We start from the raw sequence: 19463 nt of genomic DNA on the forward strand, positions 1-19463 counted from the left end.
AAGCGCTTTTCCTCAAGACTCGGAACGAGACAAGAAAGGGAGGTTGGCCAAGATAGGGTTGGATGTTTTATTCTTTTGAATGTATTGGATGGCGTTTGTGACTCAAGATTATCTTCATTTTCTTCCACACACACATACACGCGCGCGCGCTCTCGCACACACAGAGAAATCCCACCAGAGAGACAAAACAGATATTCCGAAAGCCCTTAAAACATAAAACTCTTTTCACACAATTTCAACCTCATACAGTGTCTCAGCCAACCTGACACAAAATGTAAACAGATGCGCACTCTAAACGGAGCGCCGACCACAAGGAAACCTGCTGGACACCAAACACGTGTTTATAGTGCTAAATGTGGGTTTTTGCACTCTCTAGTGGCGGCTCGCGGTACCACTGCACCGTCCGGATTTTACAATTGTGCTAAAACGCGGATTCGTTTTTCCATTAGGAAAAAAAATAAGCTCAAAGCCTGTGCTGTTTTCTAACTCTCAATGGAGACATTTAAGTACAAACAACTTGAACTTCTGATTATAATACTCGAGTGTCTGTGTGCACGTAACAGTCTGACTAAAGTAGCTTATTTGTATGTGTTTAATTAAGTATTTTATGCTGTTACCAAGCAACAGCGAGGCATCTGTTTCCGTGCAGACCCCTTCTTTGAATTTATTATTGCACAAAATGTGAAGCCTGCAGAGGCCTCACCATCCGGCCTCCTTTACTGCAATGAACGCCTCCTTCTTACTTTTTCTACCCACGTTCTAGACTGTCCACTTTTCCCGTCTCTTTCATTTTTCCGTTTTCTTTCCTTCATTTAATTCAAGTATAATAATTCAGGTGTTTTGTCTGCGTTGTTGTATTTTATTTTAAATCGCGCCCCCTTTTTCTTCCCTCCGTTCAAATCTGTCCTCCACGTAAACTTTTCGATTACAATACTTTCTGCTAAACCCAGCTATTGTGTTGAATTTGAGCTCTCGTACAGGAAGTCACCGTTTTCCTCTGTCAGCTGTACAAGCGGTCTCCATTTATCCAACCTTCCCAGCTTTGTTTCTATCCCGTCTACTCCAGTCTCCCCCTTTTTCCCATCCCTCTCTCTGATGGGCACAAGACACCAAACACATGGAAAAACGTATTCAGGGTTCCTTTCTGACCCTGCTACAGAATGGATTTGGCACACAATGATCGACGCCTCGCTCCGGTGAGCGGAGGTGATATCACTTGAGCCCCTCGTCTGTGGTTTTGAACATGAGGATGGCGTTGGAGATCTTGAGGGCGGGCCCCAGCTTGATGCTCATTATCTTCACGATGTCAGTCTGGGTGAGCAGCAGCAAAGCTTCCCCGTCAATCATCTGGAGAAACACGGGCAGAGGTTGACGACAGGTTTGGTTTGCTGACAGTAGAGATCGGTGCGTCTTTTTAAAAAAATGTTTTCATCATTTGGTGGCCGTACCTCCTCTTTGAAGAGACGAGCCTGTTCTTCACAGCCAATCAAATTCTGGACGAACCTGAAGACCTGCAGAGATCCACCGAAGACATTCAGAACGATCAAAACAGAGACAGCAATGACTCCATGAACAGAAAGGCGAGCTGTGACGTTTGCCGAACCTCATCGACGCTCCATGCTGCCACCTGGCTGGCATGGATGCCCTGAACGCCCGGGAGCAGCTTACAGTGCTGCTCCCAGCAGAGAGACAGAGTCCGGTCGGACTGACCGGTCAGAGCCGACATGAACAGGGACGGGTAGACTCCCTCTGAGGACATGTCTGGACAAAAAGAACAAGAAATGGCCTGAGCACTCAAACAAGCTACATGGGTAAAAAAAAGGGGGCTCAACAGAAACAAGGTTAAAAATGAACATAAATCCTTTGACAAAAGGATTTAACACACTAACATCTGAATGGTCTATTCTCACATTATCAATATTTATTACATGACTGAAGCTTTTTAAAATACCTCATTCACTCTGCAGTCTATATGCAAATACATAGATATTAAATAACAAATGCAGCCATGTGAACAAATGAGAAAACCCAATTTAAAGTATCGCTGTCTGATCTTTATTTGTGTATCTCTGGAAAATAATGTGATTTGATGACTATTACAAACAAAAACTGACTTGAATTAACTTTAATAAAAGAACAACAAAATTGTAGTTTCTTTATGAGAGCAAAGTTAGGACACCTCACCACTGTTAATGGTTTTAGTTCAAATAACGTCTCGTAGCCATTTATCAGTCTTTGACGTCAGTGTGAGGAAGGTTTTCCTTTCAGCTGCAAGATGTTTGATAAGGAGTTTCTTAACATGCACAGATTGTTCCAATTCACCCCAGACCATCTCAGTGAGATGAAGGTCAGGGCTTTGACTATGCCCGGGATTTTCCATTACTTATTTCTAAGCCAGTCTTTGTGGATTTTCTGGTATGCTCTGTGTCATTGTCATGTTTTTTTTACATTTTCCTCTGGGACTCTCTGGGTGTTTGGTGCGTTCTATGATGCTGAGGTAGTTCTGACTGCATCGAAGATCCCCGAATCATCACACTTCCACCGCCGTGCTTCACAGTTAGCAGGAGGTTGATGACCTAGAATGCTGTCTTTGGTTTAATCCCCCCAAAAATGTCCCCTGTTCTGGTGTCTAATTAATTCAGTTTTAGAGACATCTGCCCAATGAAAGCTTATAGCGTAGAAACAACAACAGACAAAACCTTACTCTGGTAGTCCCTCTGTTGGTTCTTTCTGTATTTGGGTGGACGACCAATCCTTAAAACAAGAAAATATCTTTGTGACACTTGAATAAAACTTCCAGTCATTAGAAGGACACATATTGATGCGTCCGGGTTTCTACCTGCCGCGGTAATGAGTTTTCTTAGACCTCTGGCCAATGAAGACGTTTCTCTTGCACTCGGAGTCCGACAGGTCGGCCTTCAGCCTTCCCTGGTTGCGCTCGGCCAACGGGCAGCCGGATATGCAGTGATGGGCCGTGAACCGACCGGTCACATGACCTGAACCATCACAACCCGGGGTTGGGCACTTCCTGTTTCAAAGACAGAGCCCCAAATGAAAATTTGCATCCAGAGCAGTAAAAGGACCTCCTACATAATTTACAGTTTTTTTTGTTGATCATTTCAGTTTCCACATCTAGACATTTAATGTTTGGTGATGAATACATTTTTCATATGTTGACATTTTTAGATTTTAGAATAGAAAGAAATGGTTCCAGTGACAGCTATACATTTAATGAATATATTTACATTTCAATTTTAATTGGTAGCATTCAAACAGGTCAATTGTTGCATTTATCAGCTCAACAATGTGCTCTAGATTCTTTTTTTTTTTTGTTGTTCCAGAGATGTGTTATTATGCTTCAGCTCAAAGCAATATGTGTTTAAAAATGTGCAGTTTTTTTATGTCACTGGATGAGCAGGTCATTCCTGACCTGTTGTGGAAACTGTACTTGTTGGTTCTGGGGTGGCTGATGGGTTTGCAGGGGACCGTGGTGGGGTAGGTGTTCTGACCCAGAGCAGGAGGCTCTCTCACACCTAAATGTTTGCAAAAATAAAAATAAAAAAAGAACATGGTGAATAATCACATAAACAGTGAACAAATCCTGAATGTAGCCCAGTCCTGTAAAGATCAATCAATGAAGAGTTCTTCTGTCTAGACCAAGACTTAAAAAGGAAAGCTTTGGAAAGCTATTTCTCTTAATAAATGTAGTCATTATTTGAGAAATACTTTTTGTATTTACCCAGATTATCTTTACCTAAGTCCCTCAAATAAACATTTAAGAGACAAAGAAGGGAAGAAATCTGGAAGGATACAGTACTACATAGAAACGAACAGAGTCATGACTTCCTGTCGTTACCATGCGGCTGCTGACTTTTCGCGTCCCGAGGAGGAACTTTCAGCGGGTGGCCAGTCGCTTCGCACCACCCTGCTGGGTGGATGTCTGGGTGATCTGAGTCCATCCACTCGTCGTAGACGTGACTCCAACCATCATAATGCACCTGGGAAAGGAGAAACAAACGAAGTGAAGTAATGAGACAAACATTCAAAACGAACACGACTGACTGCAAAATGTGATGTCAGGTAGATCGATCAGGGGTTTATAACATCACACAGACATGCTACTCAGATGAAGAGTGCTACCTTAATGCGATGAGTCTCCACTTCTTCCACTGTCACCACTCGGATCAGACCAGGACTTCTCTTGTCCACGGCCTCCAGTTTCATCTGAGGCTGGAAGCTGTGAGGAGGCCTCTGCAAAACCAGTATACTTATAGCAAACATGTCTAACGTACTCTAAGAAATAGAAGAAGAAAAAAAGAAAAGAAAAACAGTTGTTGTGTTTCTTTATGTACTCACCACTTTAAAGGCGTCGGCAGCCACAGCCTTGGCGCCGGTCTCCTCCAGGTACCGAGACCAGGAAAACTGTCCGGGATCGGGATAATCTGGTGCAGCAGAAAACACTTTTTATGGTGTGAATATGTACTTTTCACTTCCTGCCAACAACAACTGTTCAACAATTGTGAACAAAGCGTGTCCAAAATTCATATTAGTGGAAAAAAGAAATGAAAAACATGAGAAAATAGTGTCTAGATGTAAAACGGACTTAAATCACATTTACAGAAATAAAGTGCTTCATGTATGAAAGTAAAAGGTGAACAAAAAAATTGCAGGGAAAATGAAGGATGGATAAACGTGATTTGGGGTATTTGAAAAAAAGTTATAGATGTAATTATTACTGGTAATATTGTGCTGGTCACCTTGGGGCGGCGTCAGCGGAAGGTTCCTCTCCTGGCACCAACCAACAGGATGGATGTACGGGCTGCTGGCGTCACACCTGCACAGGTTAAAATCAGAATGAACTGAAGTGCAAAAAATAAAAATAAAACAAAAATGAGTTGCTAGTGCAAGACAAGAAAATTTACTTTAAAAAATTATTCACTGGCATTCCATGTATTCTGTGTGTCAAAGATTCTTACCAAAGTATCTAAAATATGATGTATTTTATGTTTATGTTTTTTTGTATAGAAATGAGTATACAAAAAATTATTAAGACAAATAGAAATGAGTAAAGAAATCTATAAGAGGTACAAACTGTAAATATTTAAAATAAAAACAAAAAAAATGAAAGGCATCCATTTTTCTCAATCAGGTCGGGTTTTTATTCTAATTTGATTTTGCGAAATCCTATCTTCTGATTCAGTTGATGACATTTATGTGACATTATCAGTTAATTTCCCTTAACATTTCCTGTCCAAAAAAGACTTTAGGAGAAACAAATAGTGTGTTAATTAAATGTTGCAAACTCGGATTTCTGTAAATTGAAAAACAAACACTGATGAGGGTACGTACATGTGAATTGAAAATTACGTCTTCATTGTGAAAAATGCTCAATTTCTTTTCTGTCCTGATTGAGTCTCTCCTGATCATCACTCATTGATCCCGGATTCTCAGGAAACCGATAAATATATGAGAGTAAGTCACGCATTCTGATGCTCATGTTGCATCCATAGTTCAGAAACTTGACCTGATTGAGTAAAACCAGTGTGGTTTTTGGATTCAGCACGTCAAAATCACCCTAAAACACTTGAAAAACCCCAGGCAATTGTTTTGGCTCTTGATCAGTGTTATCATGAATAAAAAGCCAAGAGTGGCAATAAAAAAATTCTTCAAAGGAAAAATTTAGATACAAAATGACCAAATGAGAAGACAACAAAGCCAAAATGACCTGCAGATTCCAAGAGCTTACCAGTAGTCGTACGTATCATCCCAGTTGTCAAAATGAACCAGGAAACGGTTGTCAACCACGTCTGTGACGGTTGCCACGCAGATGAGCGAGGGATTCATCCGGTCGACGGCTTCCAGCTTCATTCCTGTCTCAAAGCCACACTTTACGTCCATCTGAGCAACGAGCACAAAGAACAACTTACAGACAAACACGTCGGGATTCGCTAAGACAAATAAAAACAGCAAAGTGAAGGCAATTGGTCCAGAGATTTCTTTCTTATTTCAAGCAATGCCATCTCTCTAAATTCCACAAACATTTAGTAACGATATATTAATCCAGCTAATAAAAAGCAGAACAAAAACAGAATTCGGTTTCCTGGCGTTGAACCTGTCAGCTCCTGGTGTTTGCAGCTCATATGCGCAGCATGAATCGTACTGTGCAGTGGCACTTACCCTCCCAGGACTGGCAAAAAGTTCTTTGGGAGCAACTTGAGCTTTAGTCATCCTCAGATAGTTGGTCCATGTGAACTCCTCCTCCTTACAACCTCCAGAAACAACAGGGAGACAGGGACAATGAGCGTCCGCTTCCAAACCTTTAGGGGTAATTATCCTGTTTTAATATATGTTTACACTGTAGCATGGCACTGCTTCTTTATGCAAATTACTTTAAAACCTCATTTTTAAACATTTAAGTTGATGAGATTGTGCCAAAATAGAAATATTTGCTACACCTTTGCTAGCACTTACACAAAAGTGTATTTATTCCCTGCCTTTAATTACTAACAAAAAAAAAAAAACTATTTCATTATGTATTCATTTCAGCTGATTATTATTTTTTTACTAGTTGAGTAAACCCCGAATATGGCTCCAATAGAAAAAACTTAATAAATATCGACAGAAGGCTGCACATTTTGGATAAATGTTTGAAAAAATGAGAAAACATTTTTCTTTTTTTACAGCTGAATTATTTGGTCAAAATACAAAAAAAAAAAGGGTTGTGAAATTTGTGTGTTTACAGATGCCATGACCTCTGACCTTTCGGAATGTGCAGCTTGTGTCCCGTGCTCTCGCACCAGCCTGCCGGGTGGATGTCGGGAGAGTTTGCGTTCACCCAGAAGTCGTGGCAGTCAGAGTAACCGTCAAAATGGAGCCGCAGCCGGTAACCGCACACCTGCAGCGCGACACACACGTTAGAGCGGCAAAACCCGGAGGAGGCCGCCTGACCCCCATCCTGCTCTGACCGCTCCATGGACGAGCCGCGATTTGTTAATCAACGTTGCTCATCGTGGTCTTTGTGAGCGACAGGCTGAATGTCTGGTTGCACGCGTGGCTCACCTCAGCCACGGTCAGAACAAAGTACATGGAAGGATGCTGCGGGTCGATGCCTTCCAGCTTCATCCCCTGCTTGAAGCCGTTCTTCACAGTGGGGACGGTCTGCGCCTGAACGCACGGGGACAACAAACTCGTCACTCACTTCAGCAGAGATGAAAGATATACAGATGAAGACTAAATTCATCTGTATGAATTACACTGAAAAAAATTGCATAGAAACTTTTAAATTTGTTTTTATCTCACACAGAACAGTTCAGAAAGATGCAGCCTGGCTCCCTTTATCGGCAGGAGGGAAAAATCGGGAAAATCCTATTAAAAAAACGCAACTAAAGCATTTTAATTATTGTGAGTGAATGTCTCGAGGAGCTTGGATTAGAAATCCCTGACTTCTGTTTCAACCACTGTTTCCCAGTGGTTGAAATAAGAGACAATTCAGAGGTCAAATTTCTCCAAGCTGTCGGCCGCTCGGCTGAAAGAGGAACTAAATTATCTTTCCATCAGACACAATGAAGGGGATAGCGGAGGAAGTAAAGAAACGTCTCAGCAAACTTCTGTCATTTTAAATGTCAAACGTTTTCAAATTCTTATATTTAACACTAAAATTCTTCTAATGTCTGGCAGATTGGGTTTTAATATGATTTTCATTCAACCAACAAATTTATTTCTGAAAGGGAATGACACAGAATGCTAAAAGATTATTAGTTTTCTAAAAACAACACAAAAAACTGAAAATGTTTCCATTTATTTACACTAATATTTTGTTTATTTAACTTTAGTGATGACCTCAAACTCCTGTGTATGCAGAAGTCTTTACCTGCAGAATTAAAACTTGGCTTTCATAACTTTACATCAAACCAGAGGCAATTTCTGAAGAAGCATCAACTATGAATATTGTTTATTTAGGTTGATTGTTTTGGAGGGTTTTCTTTAAACATAATTGTTTTTTAATATGCATCTTAATGTGATTTAGAGCTGTAAATGTTACAGTTCATGGCACTTAATAACAGCTTATGCCTTTTTTCTATACAACTACAGTCATAAACCTAAAGAAACAAAACTGACTGCTGGAGAACTGCAGGGAAGAGTGAATCAGATTGGATTACATTAGATGCTATCGACATGCTAGCTGGTTGTTTAGCAGCTGCAGGGTAAGAAATCTGGACACACACTTACACACACCCTCCACATCAGGACGTTTAAAAACAGATTAAAAACACTAAATGCAAACAGATTCTCTTTAAAAATCGACCCCCTCAAACTCCAAAGAAATATGACGTAAGAAAAATCTCAAAGGTAAATGTTTTTCCTATATTTCCTCTTATTCTTGGATGATTTGCTATTTTATATTTATGCTGCAAGTTATAAAAAAAGGAAGAGAAGGATACCTCATGGAAGAGCTTGTTGGGGGCAGCAACAGATTTGGTTTCCTCCAGATACTGAGTCCAGGTCCATTGTTCAGTTTTACTGTCTCCACCTTCTCAAAATAATATAAATCAGAGTATTTCCTTATGAGATGCGGCTCTGAAGCTTTTGTTAAAACTACAGACAGAGAAGAATAATGGTTATAATTAAATATTGACTGGAATGGAAGAAGGCAGAAAAAGCGAAGGAGTCAGCTCTAAAACTCGAGTTAATAGCCAGATTAACAAATTATCATTCGTTATTTTATTCATCACGTCATTTTGCAAATTTGAAACTTAAATCCAGCACTTTCAAGCACAAGAATGGGAAAAGGGAACAATAACCTCCTCTGATGAGTCGACCATCTGCTTTAGAATAATCCATCTTCTCATCCTAGAAAATATGTTTGAAATGAATTAAACACAGGAATTCTGTTGTATTTTATCTGAAAGAACATCTTGAAACTGAAACCTATCAAATCCCACAAGAAGCAGCAGCTTCACACTAAATGAAAAGCAAATAGAGAGCGAACTGCTGTCCCACCGTTCCCTCCATGTCAGAGTCTTCCTCGGACGGACTCAGGTACTCCTTCCTCTTCCTCTTCCTCATGGGCTTCAGGTGGTCTGGGTTCAGAGAGGAGACCCTCCCACCTGCAGGCACCTTCTCCACGCTGACACTTCTCCTACGACAAATGAGAAATGTGATGCAAAAAATCAAACTTCCCCTCAGCGAGGGAGATGAAGCCGCAATGAATTGCGCTGTTTGGTATTGAATTCAAATTTGACTAAAATGTGCTGAACTCATTGATCGAATGCGATACACTGAAAGAAAATTCATTTGAACCGAATTTGACTTTGGTTGATTAGAACTGATTTAACTGGGTTGGAATGAAATTTGATTAAATATGAATTTCATTCATGTGACCAGAATTAATTGAGTTGAATTTGCTTGCACAAAAAAAAAAAAAAAAAAACTCAATGTTTGTTTTGTAAGCGTACTTGTCTGAGACAGGGTCCCTGCGGAGCTCCTCCACGTAGCTCCTTTGTGCTCTTGGATTGTGGTTCTGTTGCTCCGGCCCCACCTGGGCCTCGGGTTTGACAGGAACCAGCCTCTCTGGCTCCACAGCAGCGGCGGCGGCGGCTCTCACGGTACCGACAGGGACAGACACTTCTGGAGCTGAGAGGAATTAAAAATTCATATTCAGTTCCCGGAAAACCGCATTTGTCTCGTTATTGCCGAACGACGCTGCGGACATGCAGCTGCAGCCTCTTGACTTCTCCACAGGAGCTCTGCTGCAGCTCGCGTAATTGTTGCTCATCTGCGCTTCATTCAGTGCACACAAGGTAGGATCACTGAATGGAGAAAATATTACATATGCAGGAAATAGCAGTGTGTCAATGTAACCGGTCCGGCGGCAAAACGAAATACACTTAGCATTACGGAAGAGTATTTAATGCTGCTTGGTTCAGTGACATAAACCCATATTTAAATTATTGTGCAGCTCATTTTCTGCTGTTTATTTCCAGTTACCAATCAAAACTATCTCTAGAAGCACAAATGTAAAATTAGTCAAATATAAGCAACATGAAATCTATTCAGTTCTATGGTTCAATCAGCTTGTTTAAACAATAATGCTGAGGCAGCATCACGTTCACAGCAACCAGCCGGATGAATCACTAACTGGCTATTTTATTTCTTCATAACCATTTAGAGAATATTTACCAAATTCTGTTCAAAATGTACAATGTCTAGACTGGAATATTCAACACAGGTTAAAACATTTTTTTAAAGTACGATCTGTGAAAGCTGTGATGCATTTGTGAAAATCTACAAAAAAGTGAGCAATTCCCCTGGTAATTTTATGTTTACACCAATGAAAACTTCATTTCATAACTGGATAAAGTTCATCTCGATTATTCTTCATGCATTAAAGGCCTTTTAATGGTCTGCAAAATTTGTATTCTTATTGTAAAAATATCTTTTTGAGCATTCATGTCGTTTTTACCAGCTGAATTTGCACTCTGGATTAGTCTAACACAATAAAGAGTTCCCATTACTGTTAAATATTTACTCTTTTCATCCTTCATGAAAATATAAATACATCCCAGTTTAAATCCTGGTTGTTATATCCGGGACATTTTTTATTTTTGTACGGTGTAAAAAGTGAAGCGTTTTCATTAAAATGCTGTATTTTGTCTTGTTTCCAGTGGTTTGGTGACTCTACCTGGTTTGTCCGGCGGGCTTTCTGCCCCGATGGACCGTCCAGACGTCCCTGCCGCTGGGTCAGTGGGGCCGCTGGTGGTCCCTGGGGTTATCAGCGTGCTCAGAGTGCCTACATCACTCACACAGAACTGCGACGTGCACAGAAGAGGGCCCGTTTGTGAAAATGAGTCAGACTTTCGGCCTCTCACGCAGGCACAGGATGTGTAAAACTAGTTCTGATATAATTCTGGCTCTTTCTGCTCCACAATAAGATTCGATGAACTGCATTATGTAGGAAAGCAACTAACAAAACATGTGGGAGAACCTGCTTTGATTAACATAACTCCCTAAAAGCTAACATGCACCGATCCTTCTGTTTCTGTTTCTCTGTGCACTGAACACTTCAGAGCATCAGATCAGAAACAGGATCTCACCTTGAGGTTGCTACTGGGCAGAATGGCCATCCCCTCCTTCCACTCGAGGACATGGACGATGCTACAAGCCCCCCCAACCTGTGCTGTCAGGGTGGGAGCAGCTATCTCATTTGGTCTGCTGCCTTTACCTGGGTTTGCCACAGCGAGAGCTTGAGTCAGTTCCACTTTCTGGTGACCAGGAGGAGCTGCAGGAAACACAACATGCATCACTGTTAGTGCGTCGTTTCTTACTGCGATCAACGAAAGTAACCGTTTGATTTCGATGTCAGAGAAAGGATATCACTGTTAGCTAAACTAGAGATAATTACATCATGTGACATAAATGTAAATGTACAGAAGCTGGAGCGCCATCATCATATCAAGACCTCTATCAATTACTCTCAAAATGCAATCTTCTTCCCTGAAGATTCATTTTTCTGTTCATCTCGGTTTTCCATCGGCGTGTGAAAACAAAAATAAAACTCTGTCCATTTTACATGACAAACAGGTATAATTTAAATCCAGTTGCTTCCACTTAATTTTATTTCATATATTTTAGTAACAACAGTAACAGTCCAACTGGTCTGATAGTGCAATTCTAAGCCAATCTAATTATTAAAAAGTTACCTAAAACAACAGATTACAATGCTGTAGGAAAGTAATAGATTTTCAGTTCTTTTGACTGTTTTCACTTTGTTGTTATCCTGAAATGTTTCAGTTTATCAACAATTCAGATGAAGCAGAAAGCTTGTAATAAGTGTTTTAAATTACTGTGGAGGATTTTTTTGGTTTTTTTGCCCGCTCTTCTTTGCAGAATTACCTAAATTCAGCCACGCTGAACAGTCTGCTTCAGGTCACACCACGACATCTGAGGTCCAGACTTTATCTAGGCAGCTGCATTTTAGGAGATGATAACCTAAACGTGCTTGATTTTAAAACAGAAACTGACACCTAAAATATGTGTCAAGGTGTTATTGTTTCTGGATATGGATAAATAATTTAAAATAAGTCAACTTGCTAAGTGGACGTGATCAGTGACTAGAAATTACACAGATCCAAAAGGGATCTACTGACCTGGTTAAGTGTGTGGTTCTAAAACTGTAACAAGACAGTTTGGGCTAATTGGGCTGCTTTGATTTGTAAGCAGGGTCATTTTTGCAGAATTATTTGCAATTTAAATACAAATTGACTCATTTAAATGTATCAGTAACAAGCCCTAAGTTCAGAGGAGATCATTTCAAGAACTTTCCACAAACTGAAGGAAGCGCTGGTGGTGGCTAACGCTGCGTTTTTCTTTAACATTTTCCATGAAATGACTGTTGAGCTTCTTTAACAACGTAAGAACCAAGCAGCATGAGTGGCTGAACAGAAACACTAATTGCAGCTCGTTAATGTGTCATTATACCTGGCAAGAGGAGAGCTGTGGTGGTGGTGGCGTGGGGCATGGCTCGTGCTTTCTTGGCGACATTGTCACAGATGAGGATGGTCTCGCCGGCAGGGGAGGGCGATGGGTCAGTAGTTGTACCGTCAGCTTCTTTGGGTTGAGTGTCCATGTTTACTTTGCCACTCATTGGTGGCTCCCTTTTTCTTGTGTTGGACCGCTGAAAAGTCAATAAACAACAACAAAAAAAAAAATTACTAAAAGACTAAGGGGTTTATAATGACTAGCAATTTTTATTATTATTATTATTCTGAAAAACTTTCACAGCACTCAGGTTTCCAAAGGTTCAGTTGTCTAAGAATCAGATTCCAAGTCTTTTGTGGTAATGGACCCTAATTTTACCTAACCACACCACTGATCCGTTAACTGTGTTCTTTGGTCTTTGCGATGTTGTTTGTCCACTAATGTTCCCAAACAAACCTCAAAAAACCTTGCAGAGCAAATCTGTCACACAAAGCTAGGTGCCTTCAGAAGTGAGTTGGCTTCACTGGATTGCATTTAGGGGCATCAGGGCAAAAAAGGGCTGCGTTCAAATGCATGCCACACTTTTTAGATTTATGCGAAACATGCCTTAGAGATCATTTCTCTTACACTTCACAAATTATCCACAACTTTATGTTGGGTCTTTGTCAAAATTGTAAAATGTTCAAGGAGAATTGATACGGAATACCATGTTTAACTAAAAGAAAATCCATAATTTTTGTGCCCTGTTTTACTTTTTAAGGGTTTGTTGACCTTAATCCATGTCACAAACTGTGTAAAGATCGGGTTGGATTTGGTGCCAAAACTGTCTTTGAATGGTAGCCTGTTTACAGAAGCAACATTTATTAAAAAAATTAAAATTAACCCAGAAATAACGATTTAATAAAAAAATAACAAAGTCCTTCCAAGAGGAACGCTGAATTTACTTTCACAAAACTACCAGACAGACAATGACTCCCAAACAACCATCCATTACATCCAATAAAATCAGGCAACAATGGTGACACGCAAATATTTACGCACAAGCATTCAAGTTCACACACACACACACACACACACACACACACACACACACACACACACACACACACACACACACAAAAATACAGCATTTCAGTTAAAATGGCGGAGGTTCTGAAACCCACAAACCAAAACAAAAAATGTGAAAAACCAAAACACTAAGTCCTTTAAAACCCACAATTACATACAATAAAAGAACCTACCAATTTCGCCATAGGCATCTTTAATGAATTAGTATTCTCACCCACACAACGTTAAGCATGTCGGACACCGTAGTAACAAAAATTGCAGCAGCCTAGTTTTATTATTTTAAAGACTAAGTCTTCGGCCATAATTGATCAAGTAATTGTTCTCTTGTATCGAAAAGGCTTCTGGTTGAATACAGCCATACCGTAAAAAAAAGAAAAAAAAAAAAAAAAAAAAAAGGATGCACCTAAAGGACATTTTGAAAATAAAATCAGCAAGCACACAAACCGGAGCCCGTTCTTATGAGGCGAGGTGAACAGCATCTCCTGGTCCGCTTTAAAATACTTACAAACGTGAAAGTAAAGGCGTTGGCAACATTTAGGAAACTGACATTTGGCTTACCAGCGCTGCTTTCCTGCGGCTCCGGGGCTCAATTTGCGCATGCGCGCAGCTCCAACACAGTAGCCTGATCGCTTATTTCTTTTCCTGACGACAGAAGGGCTTCTTTAGCCGGCGCTCAATGTTTAACATTTGAATTTATATATATTCGGGTTTATCGAGTAAACTGCTGACCGGACCGGATGGCCTATCATTTTTAAATAGACGTTTAATCATAGAACAGGATATTTTCACAGCCAGAGCCACTTTGAAGACAGACCACTTACATAATTAGCACGATATAGGTCACGTCAATACTGCAGTCAATTCTAGTTTTTTACCCAATAAAGCACGTCACGTTCTTTTCAAGCTCTTTAATTGAACATACAATAAAAAAAAAACATTTTATTCATTGAGGGGGAAAAATTAAATTGTTGGGACAAAATGACGACGCTGCATTCAGCTCATCATTTCGAAGCCAACAAAAACGCACAACATCCGAATTGTTTTAACCTGAAGAGAGTGACACCTGAAACCAGGAAGCGTGGAAAATAAACCGAACGGGCCAGAATCCAGAGGAGCTATGGTCAGGAAAGTATCAGCACTATTGTCTACTCTCACTCAATTTAACCATTGCCTCAATATTCCTAAGAATTTAGGGGAAAATACATCCTAGCACAGCTTATGAACAATTTTATAAAAAAAAAAAAAAAGCATAACCCAACTACAAAGCAAGACGTACAAAAGTACAACAAACTTTTCACAATGTAATTATGAAGTTTAATAGTACACGCTCTTCCTGCAAAAAAAAAAAAAGGCCCATAGGAGAAAAACCTGCATCAGTATCCAACAATCATAACTCTGCACTTCATAAAACTTAAACAAAATGTCTTTCTATAATCCAGGAAAAGTAAGAATGATGGCAAATTGTACACAGTGTGCCACAAGCAAATTTACTGGTAACGGTGACCAAAGAATATTTTACCTTGTTCATACAAAGCCAGAAAAGATTTTATTGAAAACATACTTAATAATAATAATAATAAAAAAAAATATCTATGGGCTACAAAATGAGTCTCAAGGGGAAGACTACTCAAAACTTAGGATCAGAAATCTTTTACATAGGCAGGTTTCCAAAAACAGCCCTGACAATGTGCATTTATTGATGGCATGTCAAAACAGCACTCTGAAGAGAAAAGGTAAGGAAGCAGAAGCCTGTGACACTGCTTGCTATTTACAGCATTATAATAAAACTCAAAAATGAAAAAAAGAGGAGGGGGAAAATGTTTCCCACATCTAATCTTGAGAGGCTGATCTAGATTGTGAACGAGACCTTGAGCGGGAGACTGAGCGGGACGCCGACCGCTTCTCTCTGGATTTAGATCGGCGTTCGTCTTCCTGTGGGGACGGGGAGCGGGACGCTGATTTGGCGGTGTGCTCCTCTTTCCCGTTCTCTACAGGGGAAGCTGAACGGCTGCGGGACTTCTTGTTGTTGCCTTCACCAGCACCAACATCCATCTCCTTGGATCTGCTACGAGAATCCCGCTCCGACTTGACCTTAGAACGGCTCTTGGAACGGGACTTTGATTTCCGGTCGGCGGAACGGGAACGAGATTTCTGTGAGCGCGAGCGAGATTTGGATTTATGGGATCCAGAACGAGATCTGTTGGTGCGAGAGCGCGATTTCCGTTCTCCCGACTTGGAACGAGACTTCCTCTCAGACCTCGAGCGAGAATGATGCCTTCTCTTGTTGCTACGGGAACGAGACCTAATGGCGAGAAAGAAATTATTCTCGTGACGTTTTGTAGATTTGCTGAGATTGACCAAAAACAAAGCTCTTAGCTGACTCAAAACATTTCAATGTGAACTTACCTGGAGTGAGATCTGGAGTGACTCCTTGAGCTCCTGTGGCTTCTGCTGCGGGAGCGGCGGCGACTTCGAGATCTGATGACAGACGAGGAATCAAACACAAGTTAATTTTTTTTAATCAGAAGATTGTTTTCCAGAGGAAAAAAAAATGTTATCCGTTTTTTAAATCCACGAGTAATCCCACCTGGAGCGGCTGCCAGAGTAAGACCTTCGTTTGCGAGGTCTGTCCTCCACCAATCGAATCTTTCGCCCGTTGATGTCTGTGCCGTCTAACTTGTCCATGGCCCGTTTCATGTCAGAGTGAGTCCGGAACTCTATCACCCCTTCGTTGGTCCGCTCCTTGTGGGCATCGGCATACGTCACCTCGCCTGCCTGACGCATGAAGTCCTTCACGAGACAGAGACAAATATAACGATGTGCTCACAGTTTCAGCATTCAACGCTTGACGAAGTAAATTAAAGAAGAAGAAAAAAATGGCTTACCTTGAGGTCCTGCCAGCTGCAGCGGCTTGACAAGTTTTCCACAATGAGGCGGTACTCTGTACGGACTGGAGGGCCATACTTGTCCCTTCCAGAGCGGCTCCTGCTGCTGCTGCTGCTGTAACCACTACCTTTAGAGACGACAGCACACACAAACATGCTTTAGAACAAACTAAAAGTGATACGGTCAAGAAAACTACTGGTCTGTACTACTGAATGAAAACAGGCCAGATCAAACTGGGGAATATATTCAAATAGGAGTCCCTCAGATCCCTATCTCCTTCACAGAATAAGAGATAAGAGATTTTATCAGCCACTGCAAAGACTCTTTAAAAGTCTATAGCATTCACATTATAAAGATGCTTGCTGCTGCAAAGAACACCACTGATTCTAATGCCAGCAAAGCAAAGGCTTTTAACTAAAGTGTATATCGTATAGAAATGCTTTGGCTGGACAGTGATGTTCTTTCAGACCCTCTGAACCCTGTAACAAAAAGAGAGGAGGCATCCACATGGTGTTTAGTCAAGGAGGCTGGCGAATTCAATTGAGTCTAAATGATACAATGACTTTTCTAAGCATTTCAAACTGGTACCTTACCAGATGCTAGTCTGGTGCACCCTTCTTCCCAGTTTTGCACTTACATATTTTCTTTAGATTGTAAGTTGTTCAACTACAGCCGATCCAGTCATGTTTGCGGTCAACATAGAAACCAATGGCAATCCTCACCATCACCCCTGGTCTATTGGCAAAAGGCTGCTGTCATCATGGCTTCCGGTTAGGTCAGCCAAGGATCAAGGGGGCAAAGGTCACACACACATTGTAAGGTGAAAGCCAAGGCCAAACGGGACAGGCAGTCATCTTAGCCAGTCATCTTTAGCCTCAATGGACTCTCAGCCTCAGCCCGCAGCTGGACTCTTTCAAATTGAAACATCAAGGACTTTTGTTAATGTTTAATATATAGAAAAATATAGAGAAATGCCAAAGTTAGCAAATACACAAATTAACGAAAAAGTGTTAGTTAAGTCCTAACCTCCAAGCACAATGTACACTTGCTATATTGGTTTAAATAATGTAAATATGAAGTAAATGAGTCAAAGAAGTATTAGAAAGAATTTTAACTTACAAAATGATTTCAGTTTACACTATGAAGAGCACTATGGATCGTCATACACCCTGACCTGCAGTTATTTACTCGTTCCCATCAAGAAACCGCTGTTTAATGCAGGGCGGCTCATGATCAGGGGGAGCAAAAACCCACAGGTCAGCGACTATTAATGGAACTAAAAACAACTTTAGAGTGGGGTGGGATTTGACCTAAACAAACAAACAAAAAACAAACAAAAAAAAAAAGCCAAAGAAAACTGTAATATGACCACAGATGAGTTTGGGAAAACAAAGTACTTCGTTTAGTCAAACTACTGCTTACACACGTGAAGAAACTAAATTTAAAAACTACAAAAAGTTTGAGATATTTTTCTTTTAAGAAAAGCATGCACTAAATGCGTGTATCCCAGGGCTCTCAGTCAAAATTATTTACCTGGGAAAAAACATAAAATTAACAAATACGAGTCAACCAGACATCAAATGCTCAACAAATTTGATTGATTTATAGCTAAAAACTGTTCTCTTCGTACTCTACACTGGAACCTCACCCTGAAGGGAAGGGGGAAAGAGAATATGGTGTAACAGATGGCACTTACTGCGCCCTCCGCCCCAGTAACCCCCACCGTAGCTATCGCGGTCTCGCCGTGGGCCCCGGGCATGCTCAACGATCACCCGTTCCCCGCACAAATCCTTTCCGTTCAGCTCATACACGGCATCGTCGGCATCCCGGTTGTCCTCAAACTCCACGAATCCATACCTGCGGGAAAGAATACGGTTCAACGCCAGGCCAGAGAACCACATTCCATCTAATAATAGCAATTCAAGAACACACATCAAGCGGCTAGCTTGGCTAGCTAGGCCCACGCTAGCGCTCCAATGTAGAAAATTCAAAGCCGCCATGTTGGCCATGCGGCATTTGCTACACCGAGTCGAAAGTCAGCTAATAAACTTAGGTTTAACGATGTATTTTCGGTTAAAATCAGCATATAACATTTTATGAAGCGACATTTACCAATTGGATCAAAGAATTTTTGAGTTACGGCGTTAGCATTTCCTGCACTTAACGTCGTTCAAGATCAGCGATTCCGAAGCTACGAGAAACGTTCGCATGTTCAGCCGAAACTCACCCATTTTTCAAGTCGATTTCCATTAGTTTTCCATATCCGCTGAAAAACCGCTGAATGTCCTTTTCGCGGACGTGATAACTTAGTCGTCCGATGTAGACTCGAGGCATGTTTATTTGCTATTTTAGGCAACGCTGTTCTCGACTGTTCCTTGAACTCCTAGCGTCGATTCAGTCACAACCTCAGTTACGACGGTTTCACCCGAGGCCAAAACCAGCCAATTAGAGTGAAGCTAAAGACTATGGTACTTCCTGTCCGGAATTTTCAAAATAAATGACCAGATATTTTCCCAATGCATTTGCTAGAAATGTGTGCGATTCTCTCATTTTAAACCGTTAAATGTTTATAAAAAGTGTTCCTTGTGGTGAATATCCAAACTTTAAAGCTGTTAGAACAAGGCAGCCAAGGTTAAGACCTAAATTCAGTTGACATTCTGTAGCAAGAGTTAAGAACACATTGAAATGTTAGTCCTTTTAGGTGCAGTTAAGATTTAAATCCCCAAAAATCTTGCACTTGGAACTACAGCAAAATGTAAGTATTAACAAAATGGTGAAGATAAGGCAGATCAAATTTTGGACTTATAGCATTAATATTTTTCTCCCTGTTCCCAAGTTATGCAGTGTTGATTTATAACAGAAAATGCTAACAATAAGGCATTATGAACACTCAAGCAATGGCTTGTTCCTGAATTGATTTCTGATCTTTATATAGGTGTCATTCACACCCTAGTGCCAATATGTGAAATATTGCCCCAAAGAGGCAAGTTGCCCTCTTTTGATTTGCAGCCCTTTTAAATGCCTACAACACA

General features: G+C 40.7%; 2 protein-coding genes across 7 annotated transcripts; both read right to left on the reverse strand.

Moving 5' to 3' along the window:
• Positions 1–59: 59 nt before the first annotated feature.
• l3mbtl1 (L3MBTL histone methyl-lysine binding protein 1) lies at positions 60–14326 on the reverse strand. Of its 5 annotated transcripts, none has more exons than XM_055049644.1 (22): positions 14104–14326; positions 12478–12673; positions 11094–11278; positions 10682–10808; positions 9456–9633; positions 9001–9139; positions 8802–8850; positions 8442–8530; positions 7060–7164; positions 6760–6895; positions 6178–6269; positions 5747–5898; positions 4758–4834; positions 4357–4460; positions 4141–4251; positions 3857–3998; positions 3431–3533; positions 2840–3028; positions 2705–2754; positions 1604–1761; positions 1449–1511; positions 60–1347 (listed from the first exon to the last, which is right to left on the reverse strand). In XM_055049644.1, the coding sequence occupies exons 2-22, from the start codon at positions 12641–12643 to the stop codon at positions 1213–1215; spliced, it is 2550 nt and encodes an 849-aa protein (XP_054905619.1). In that variant the 5' UTR covers positions 12644–12673; positions 14104–14326; the 3' UTR covers positions 60–1212. The 5 variants fall into 5 exon arrangements, with proteins under 5 accessions (XP_054905619.1, XP_054905621.1, XP_054905620.1 ...); XM_055049646.1 differs by having other exon boundaries at positions 14093–14326; XM_055049645.1 differs by having other exon boundaries at positions 14051–14326.
• A 112-nt stretch (positions 14327–14438) lies between these two features.
• Positions 14439–18863, reverse strand: LOC129372382 (serine/arginine-rich splicing factor 6-like). 2 transcript variants are annotated; one of them, XM_055049650.1, is made up of 6 exons: positions 18659–18863; positions 18155–18288; positions 16431–16558; positions 16133–16335; positions 15952–16023; positions 14439–15847 (listed from the first exon to the last, which is right to left on the reverse strand). In XM_055049650.1, exons 1-6 carry the CDS (start codon positions 18763–18765, stop codon positions 15376–15378), a joined length of 1116 nt encoding a protein of 371 aa, XP_054905625.1. In that variant the 5' UTR covers positions 18766–18863; the 3' UTR covers positions 14439–15375. The 2 variants fall into 2 exon arrangements, with proteins under 2 accessions (XP_054905625.1, XP_054905623.1); XM_055049648.1 differs by having other exon boundaries at positions 18128–18288.
• Between the last annotated feature and the right edge of the window lie 600 nt (positions 18864–19463).

This window comes from Poeciliopsis prolifica, unplaced genomic scaffold, assembly GCF_027474105.1.
Source record: "Poeciliopsis prolifica strain line A6 unplaced genomic scaffold, Auburn_PproV2 SCAFFOLD029, whole genome shotgun sequence".
In the NCBI taxonomy this organism is placed as follows: Eukaryota; Metazoa; Chordata; class Actinopteri; order Cyprinodontiformes; family Poeciliidae; genus Poeciliopsis; species Poeciliopsis prolifica.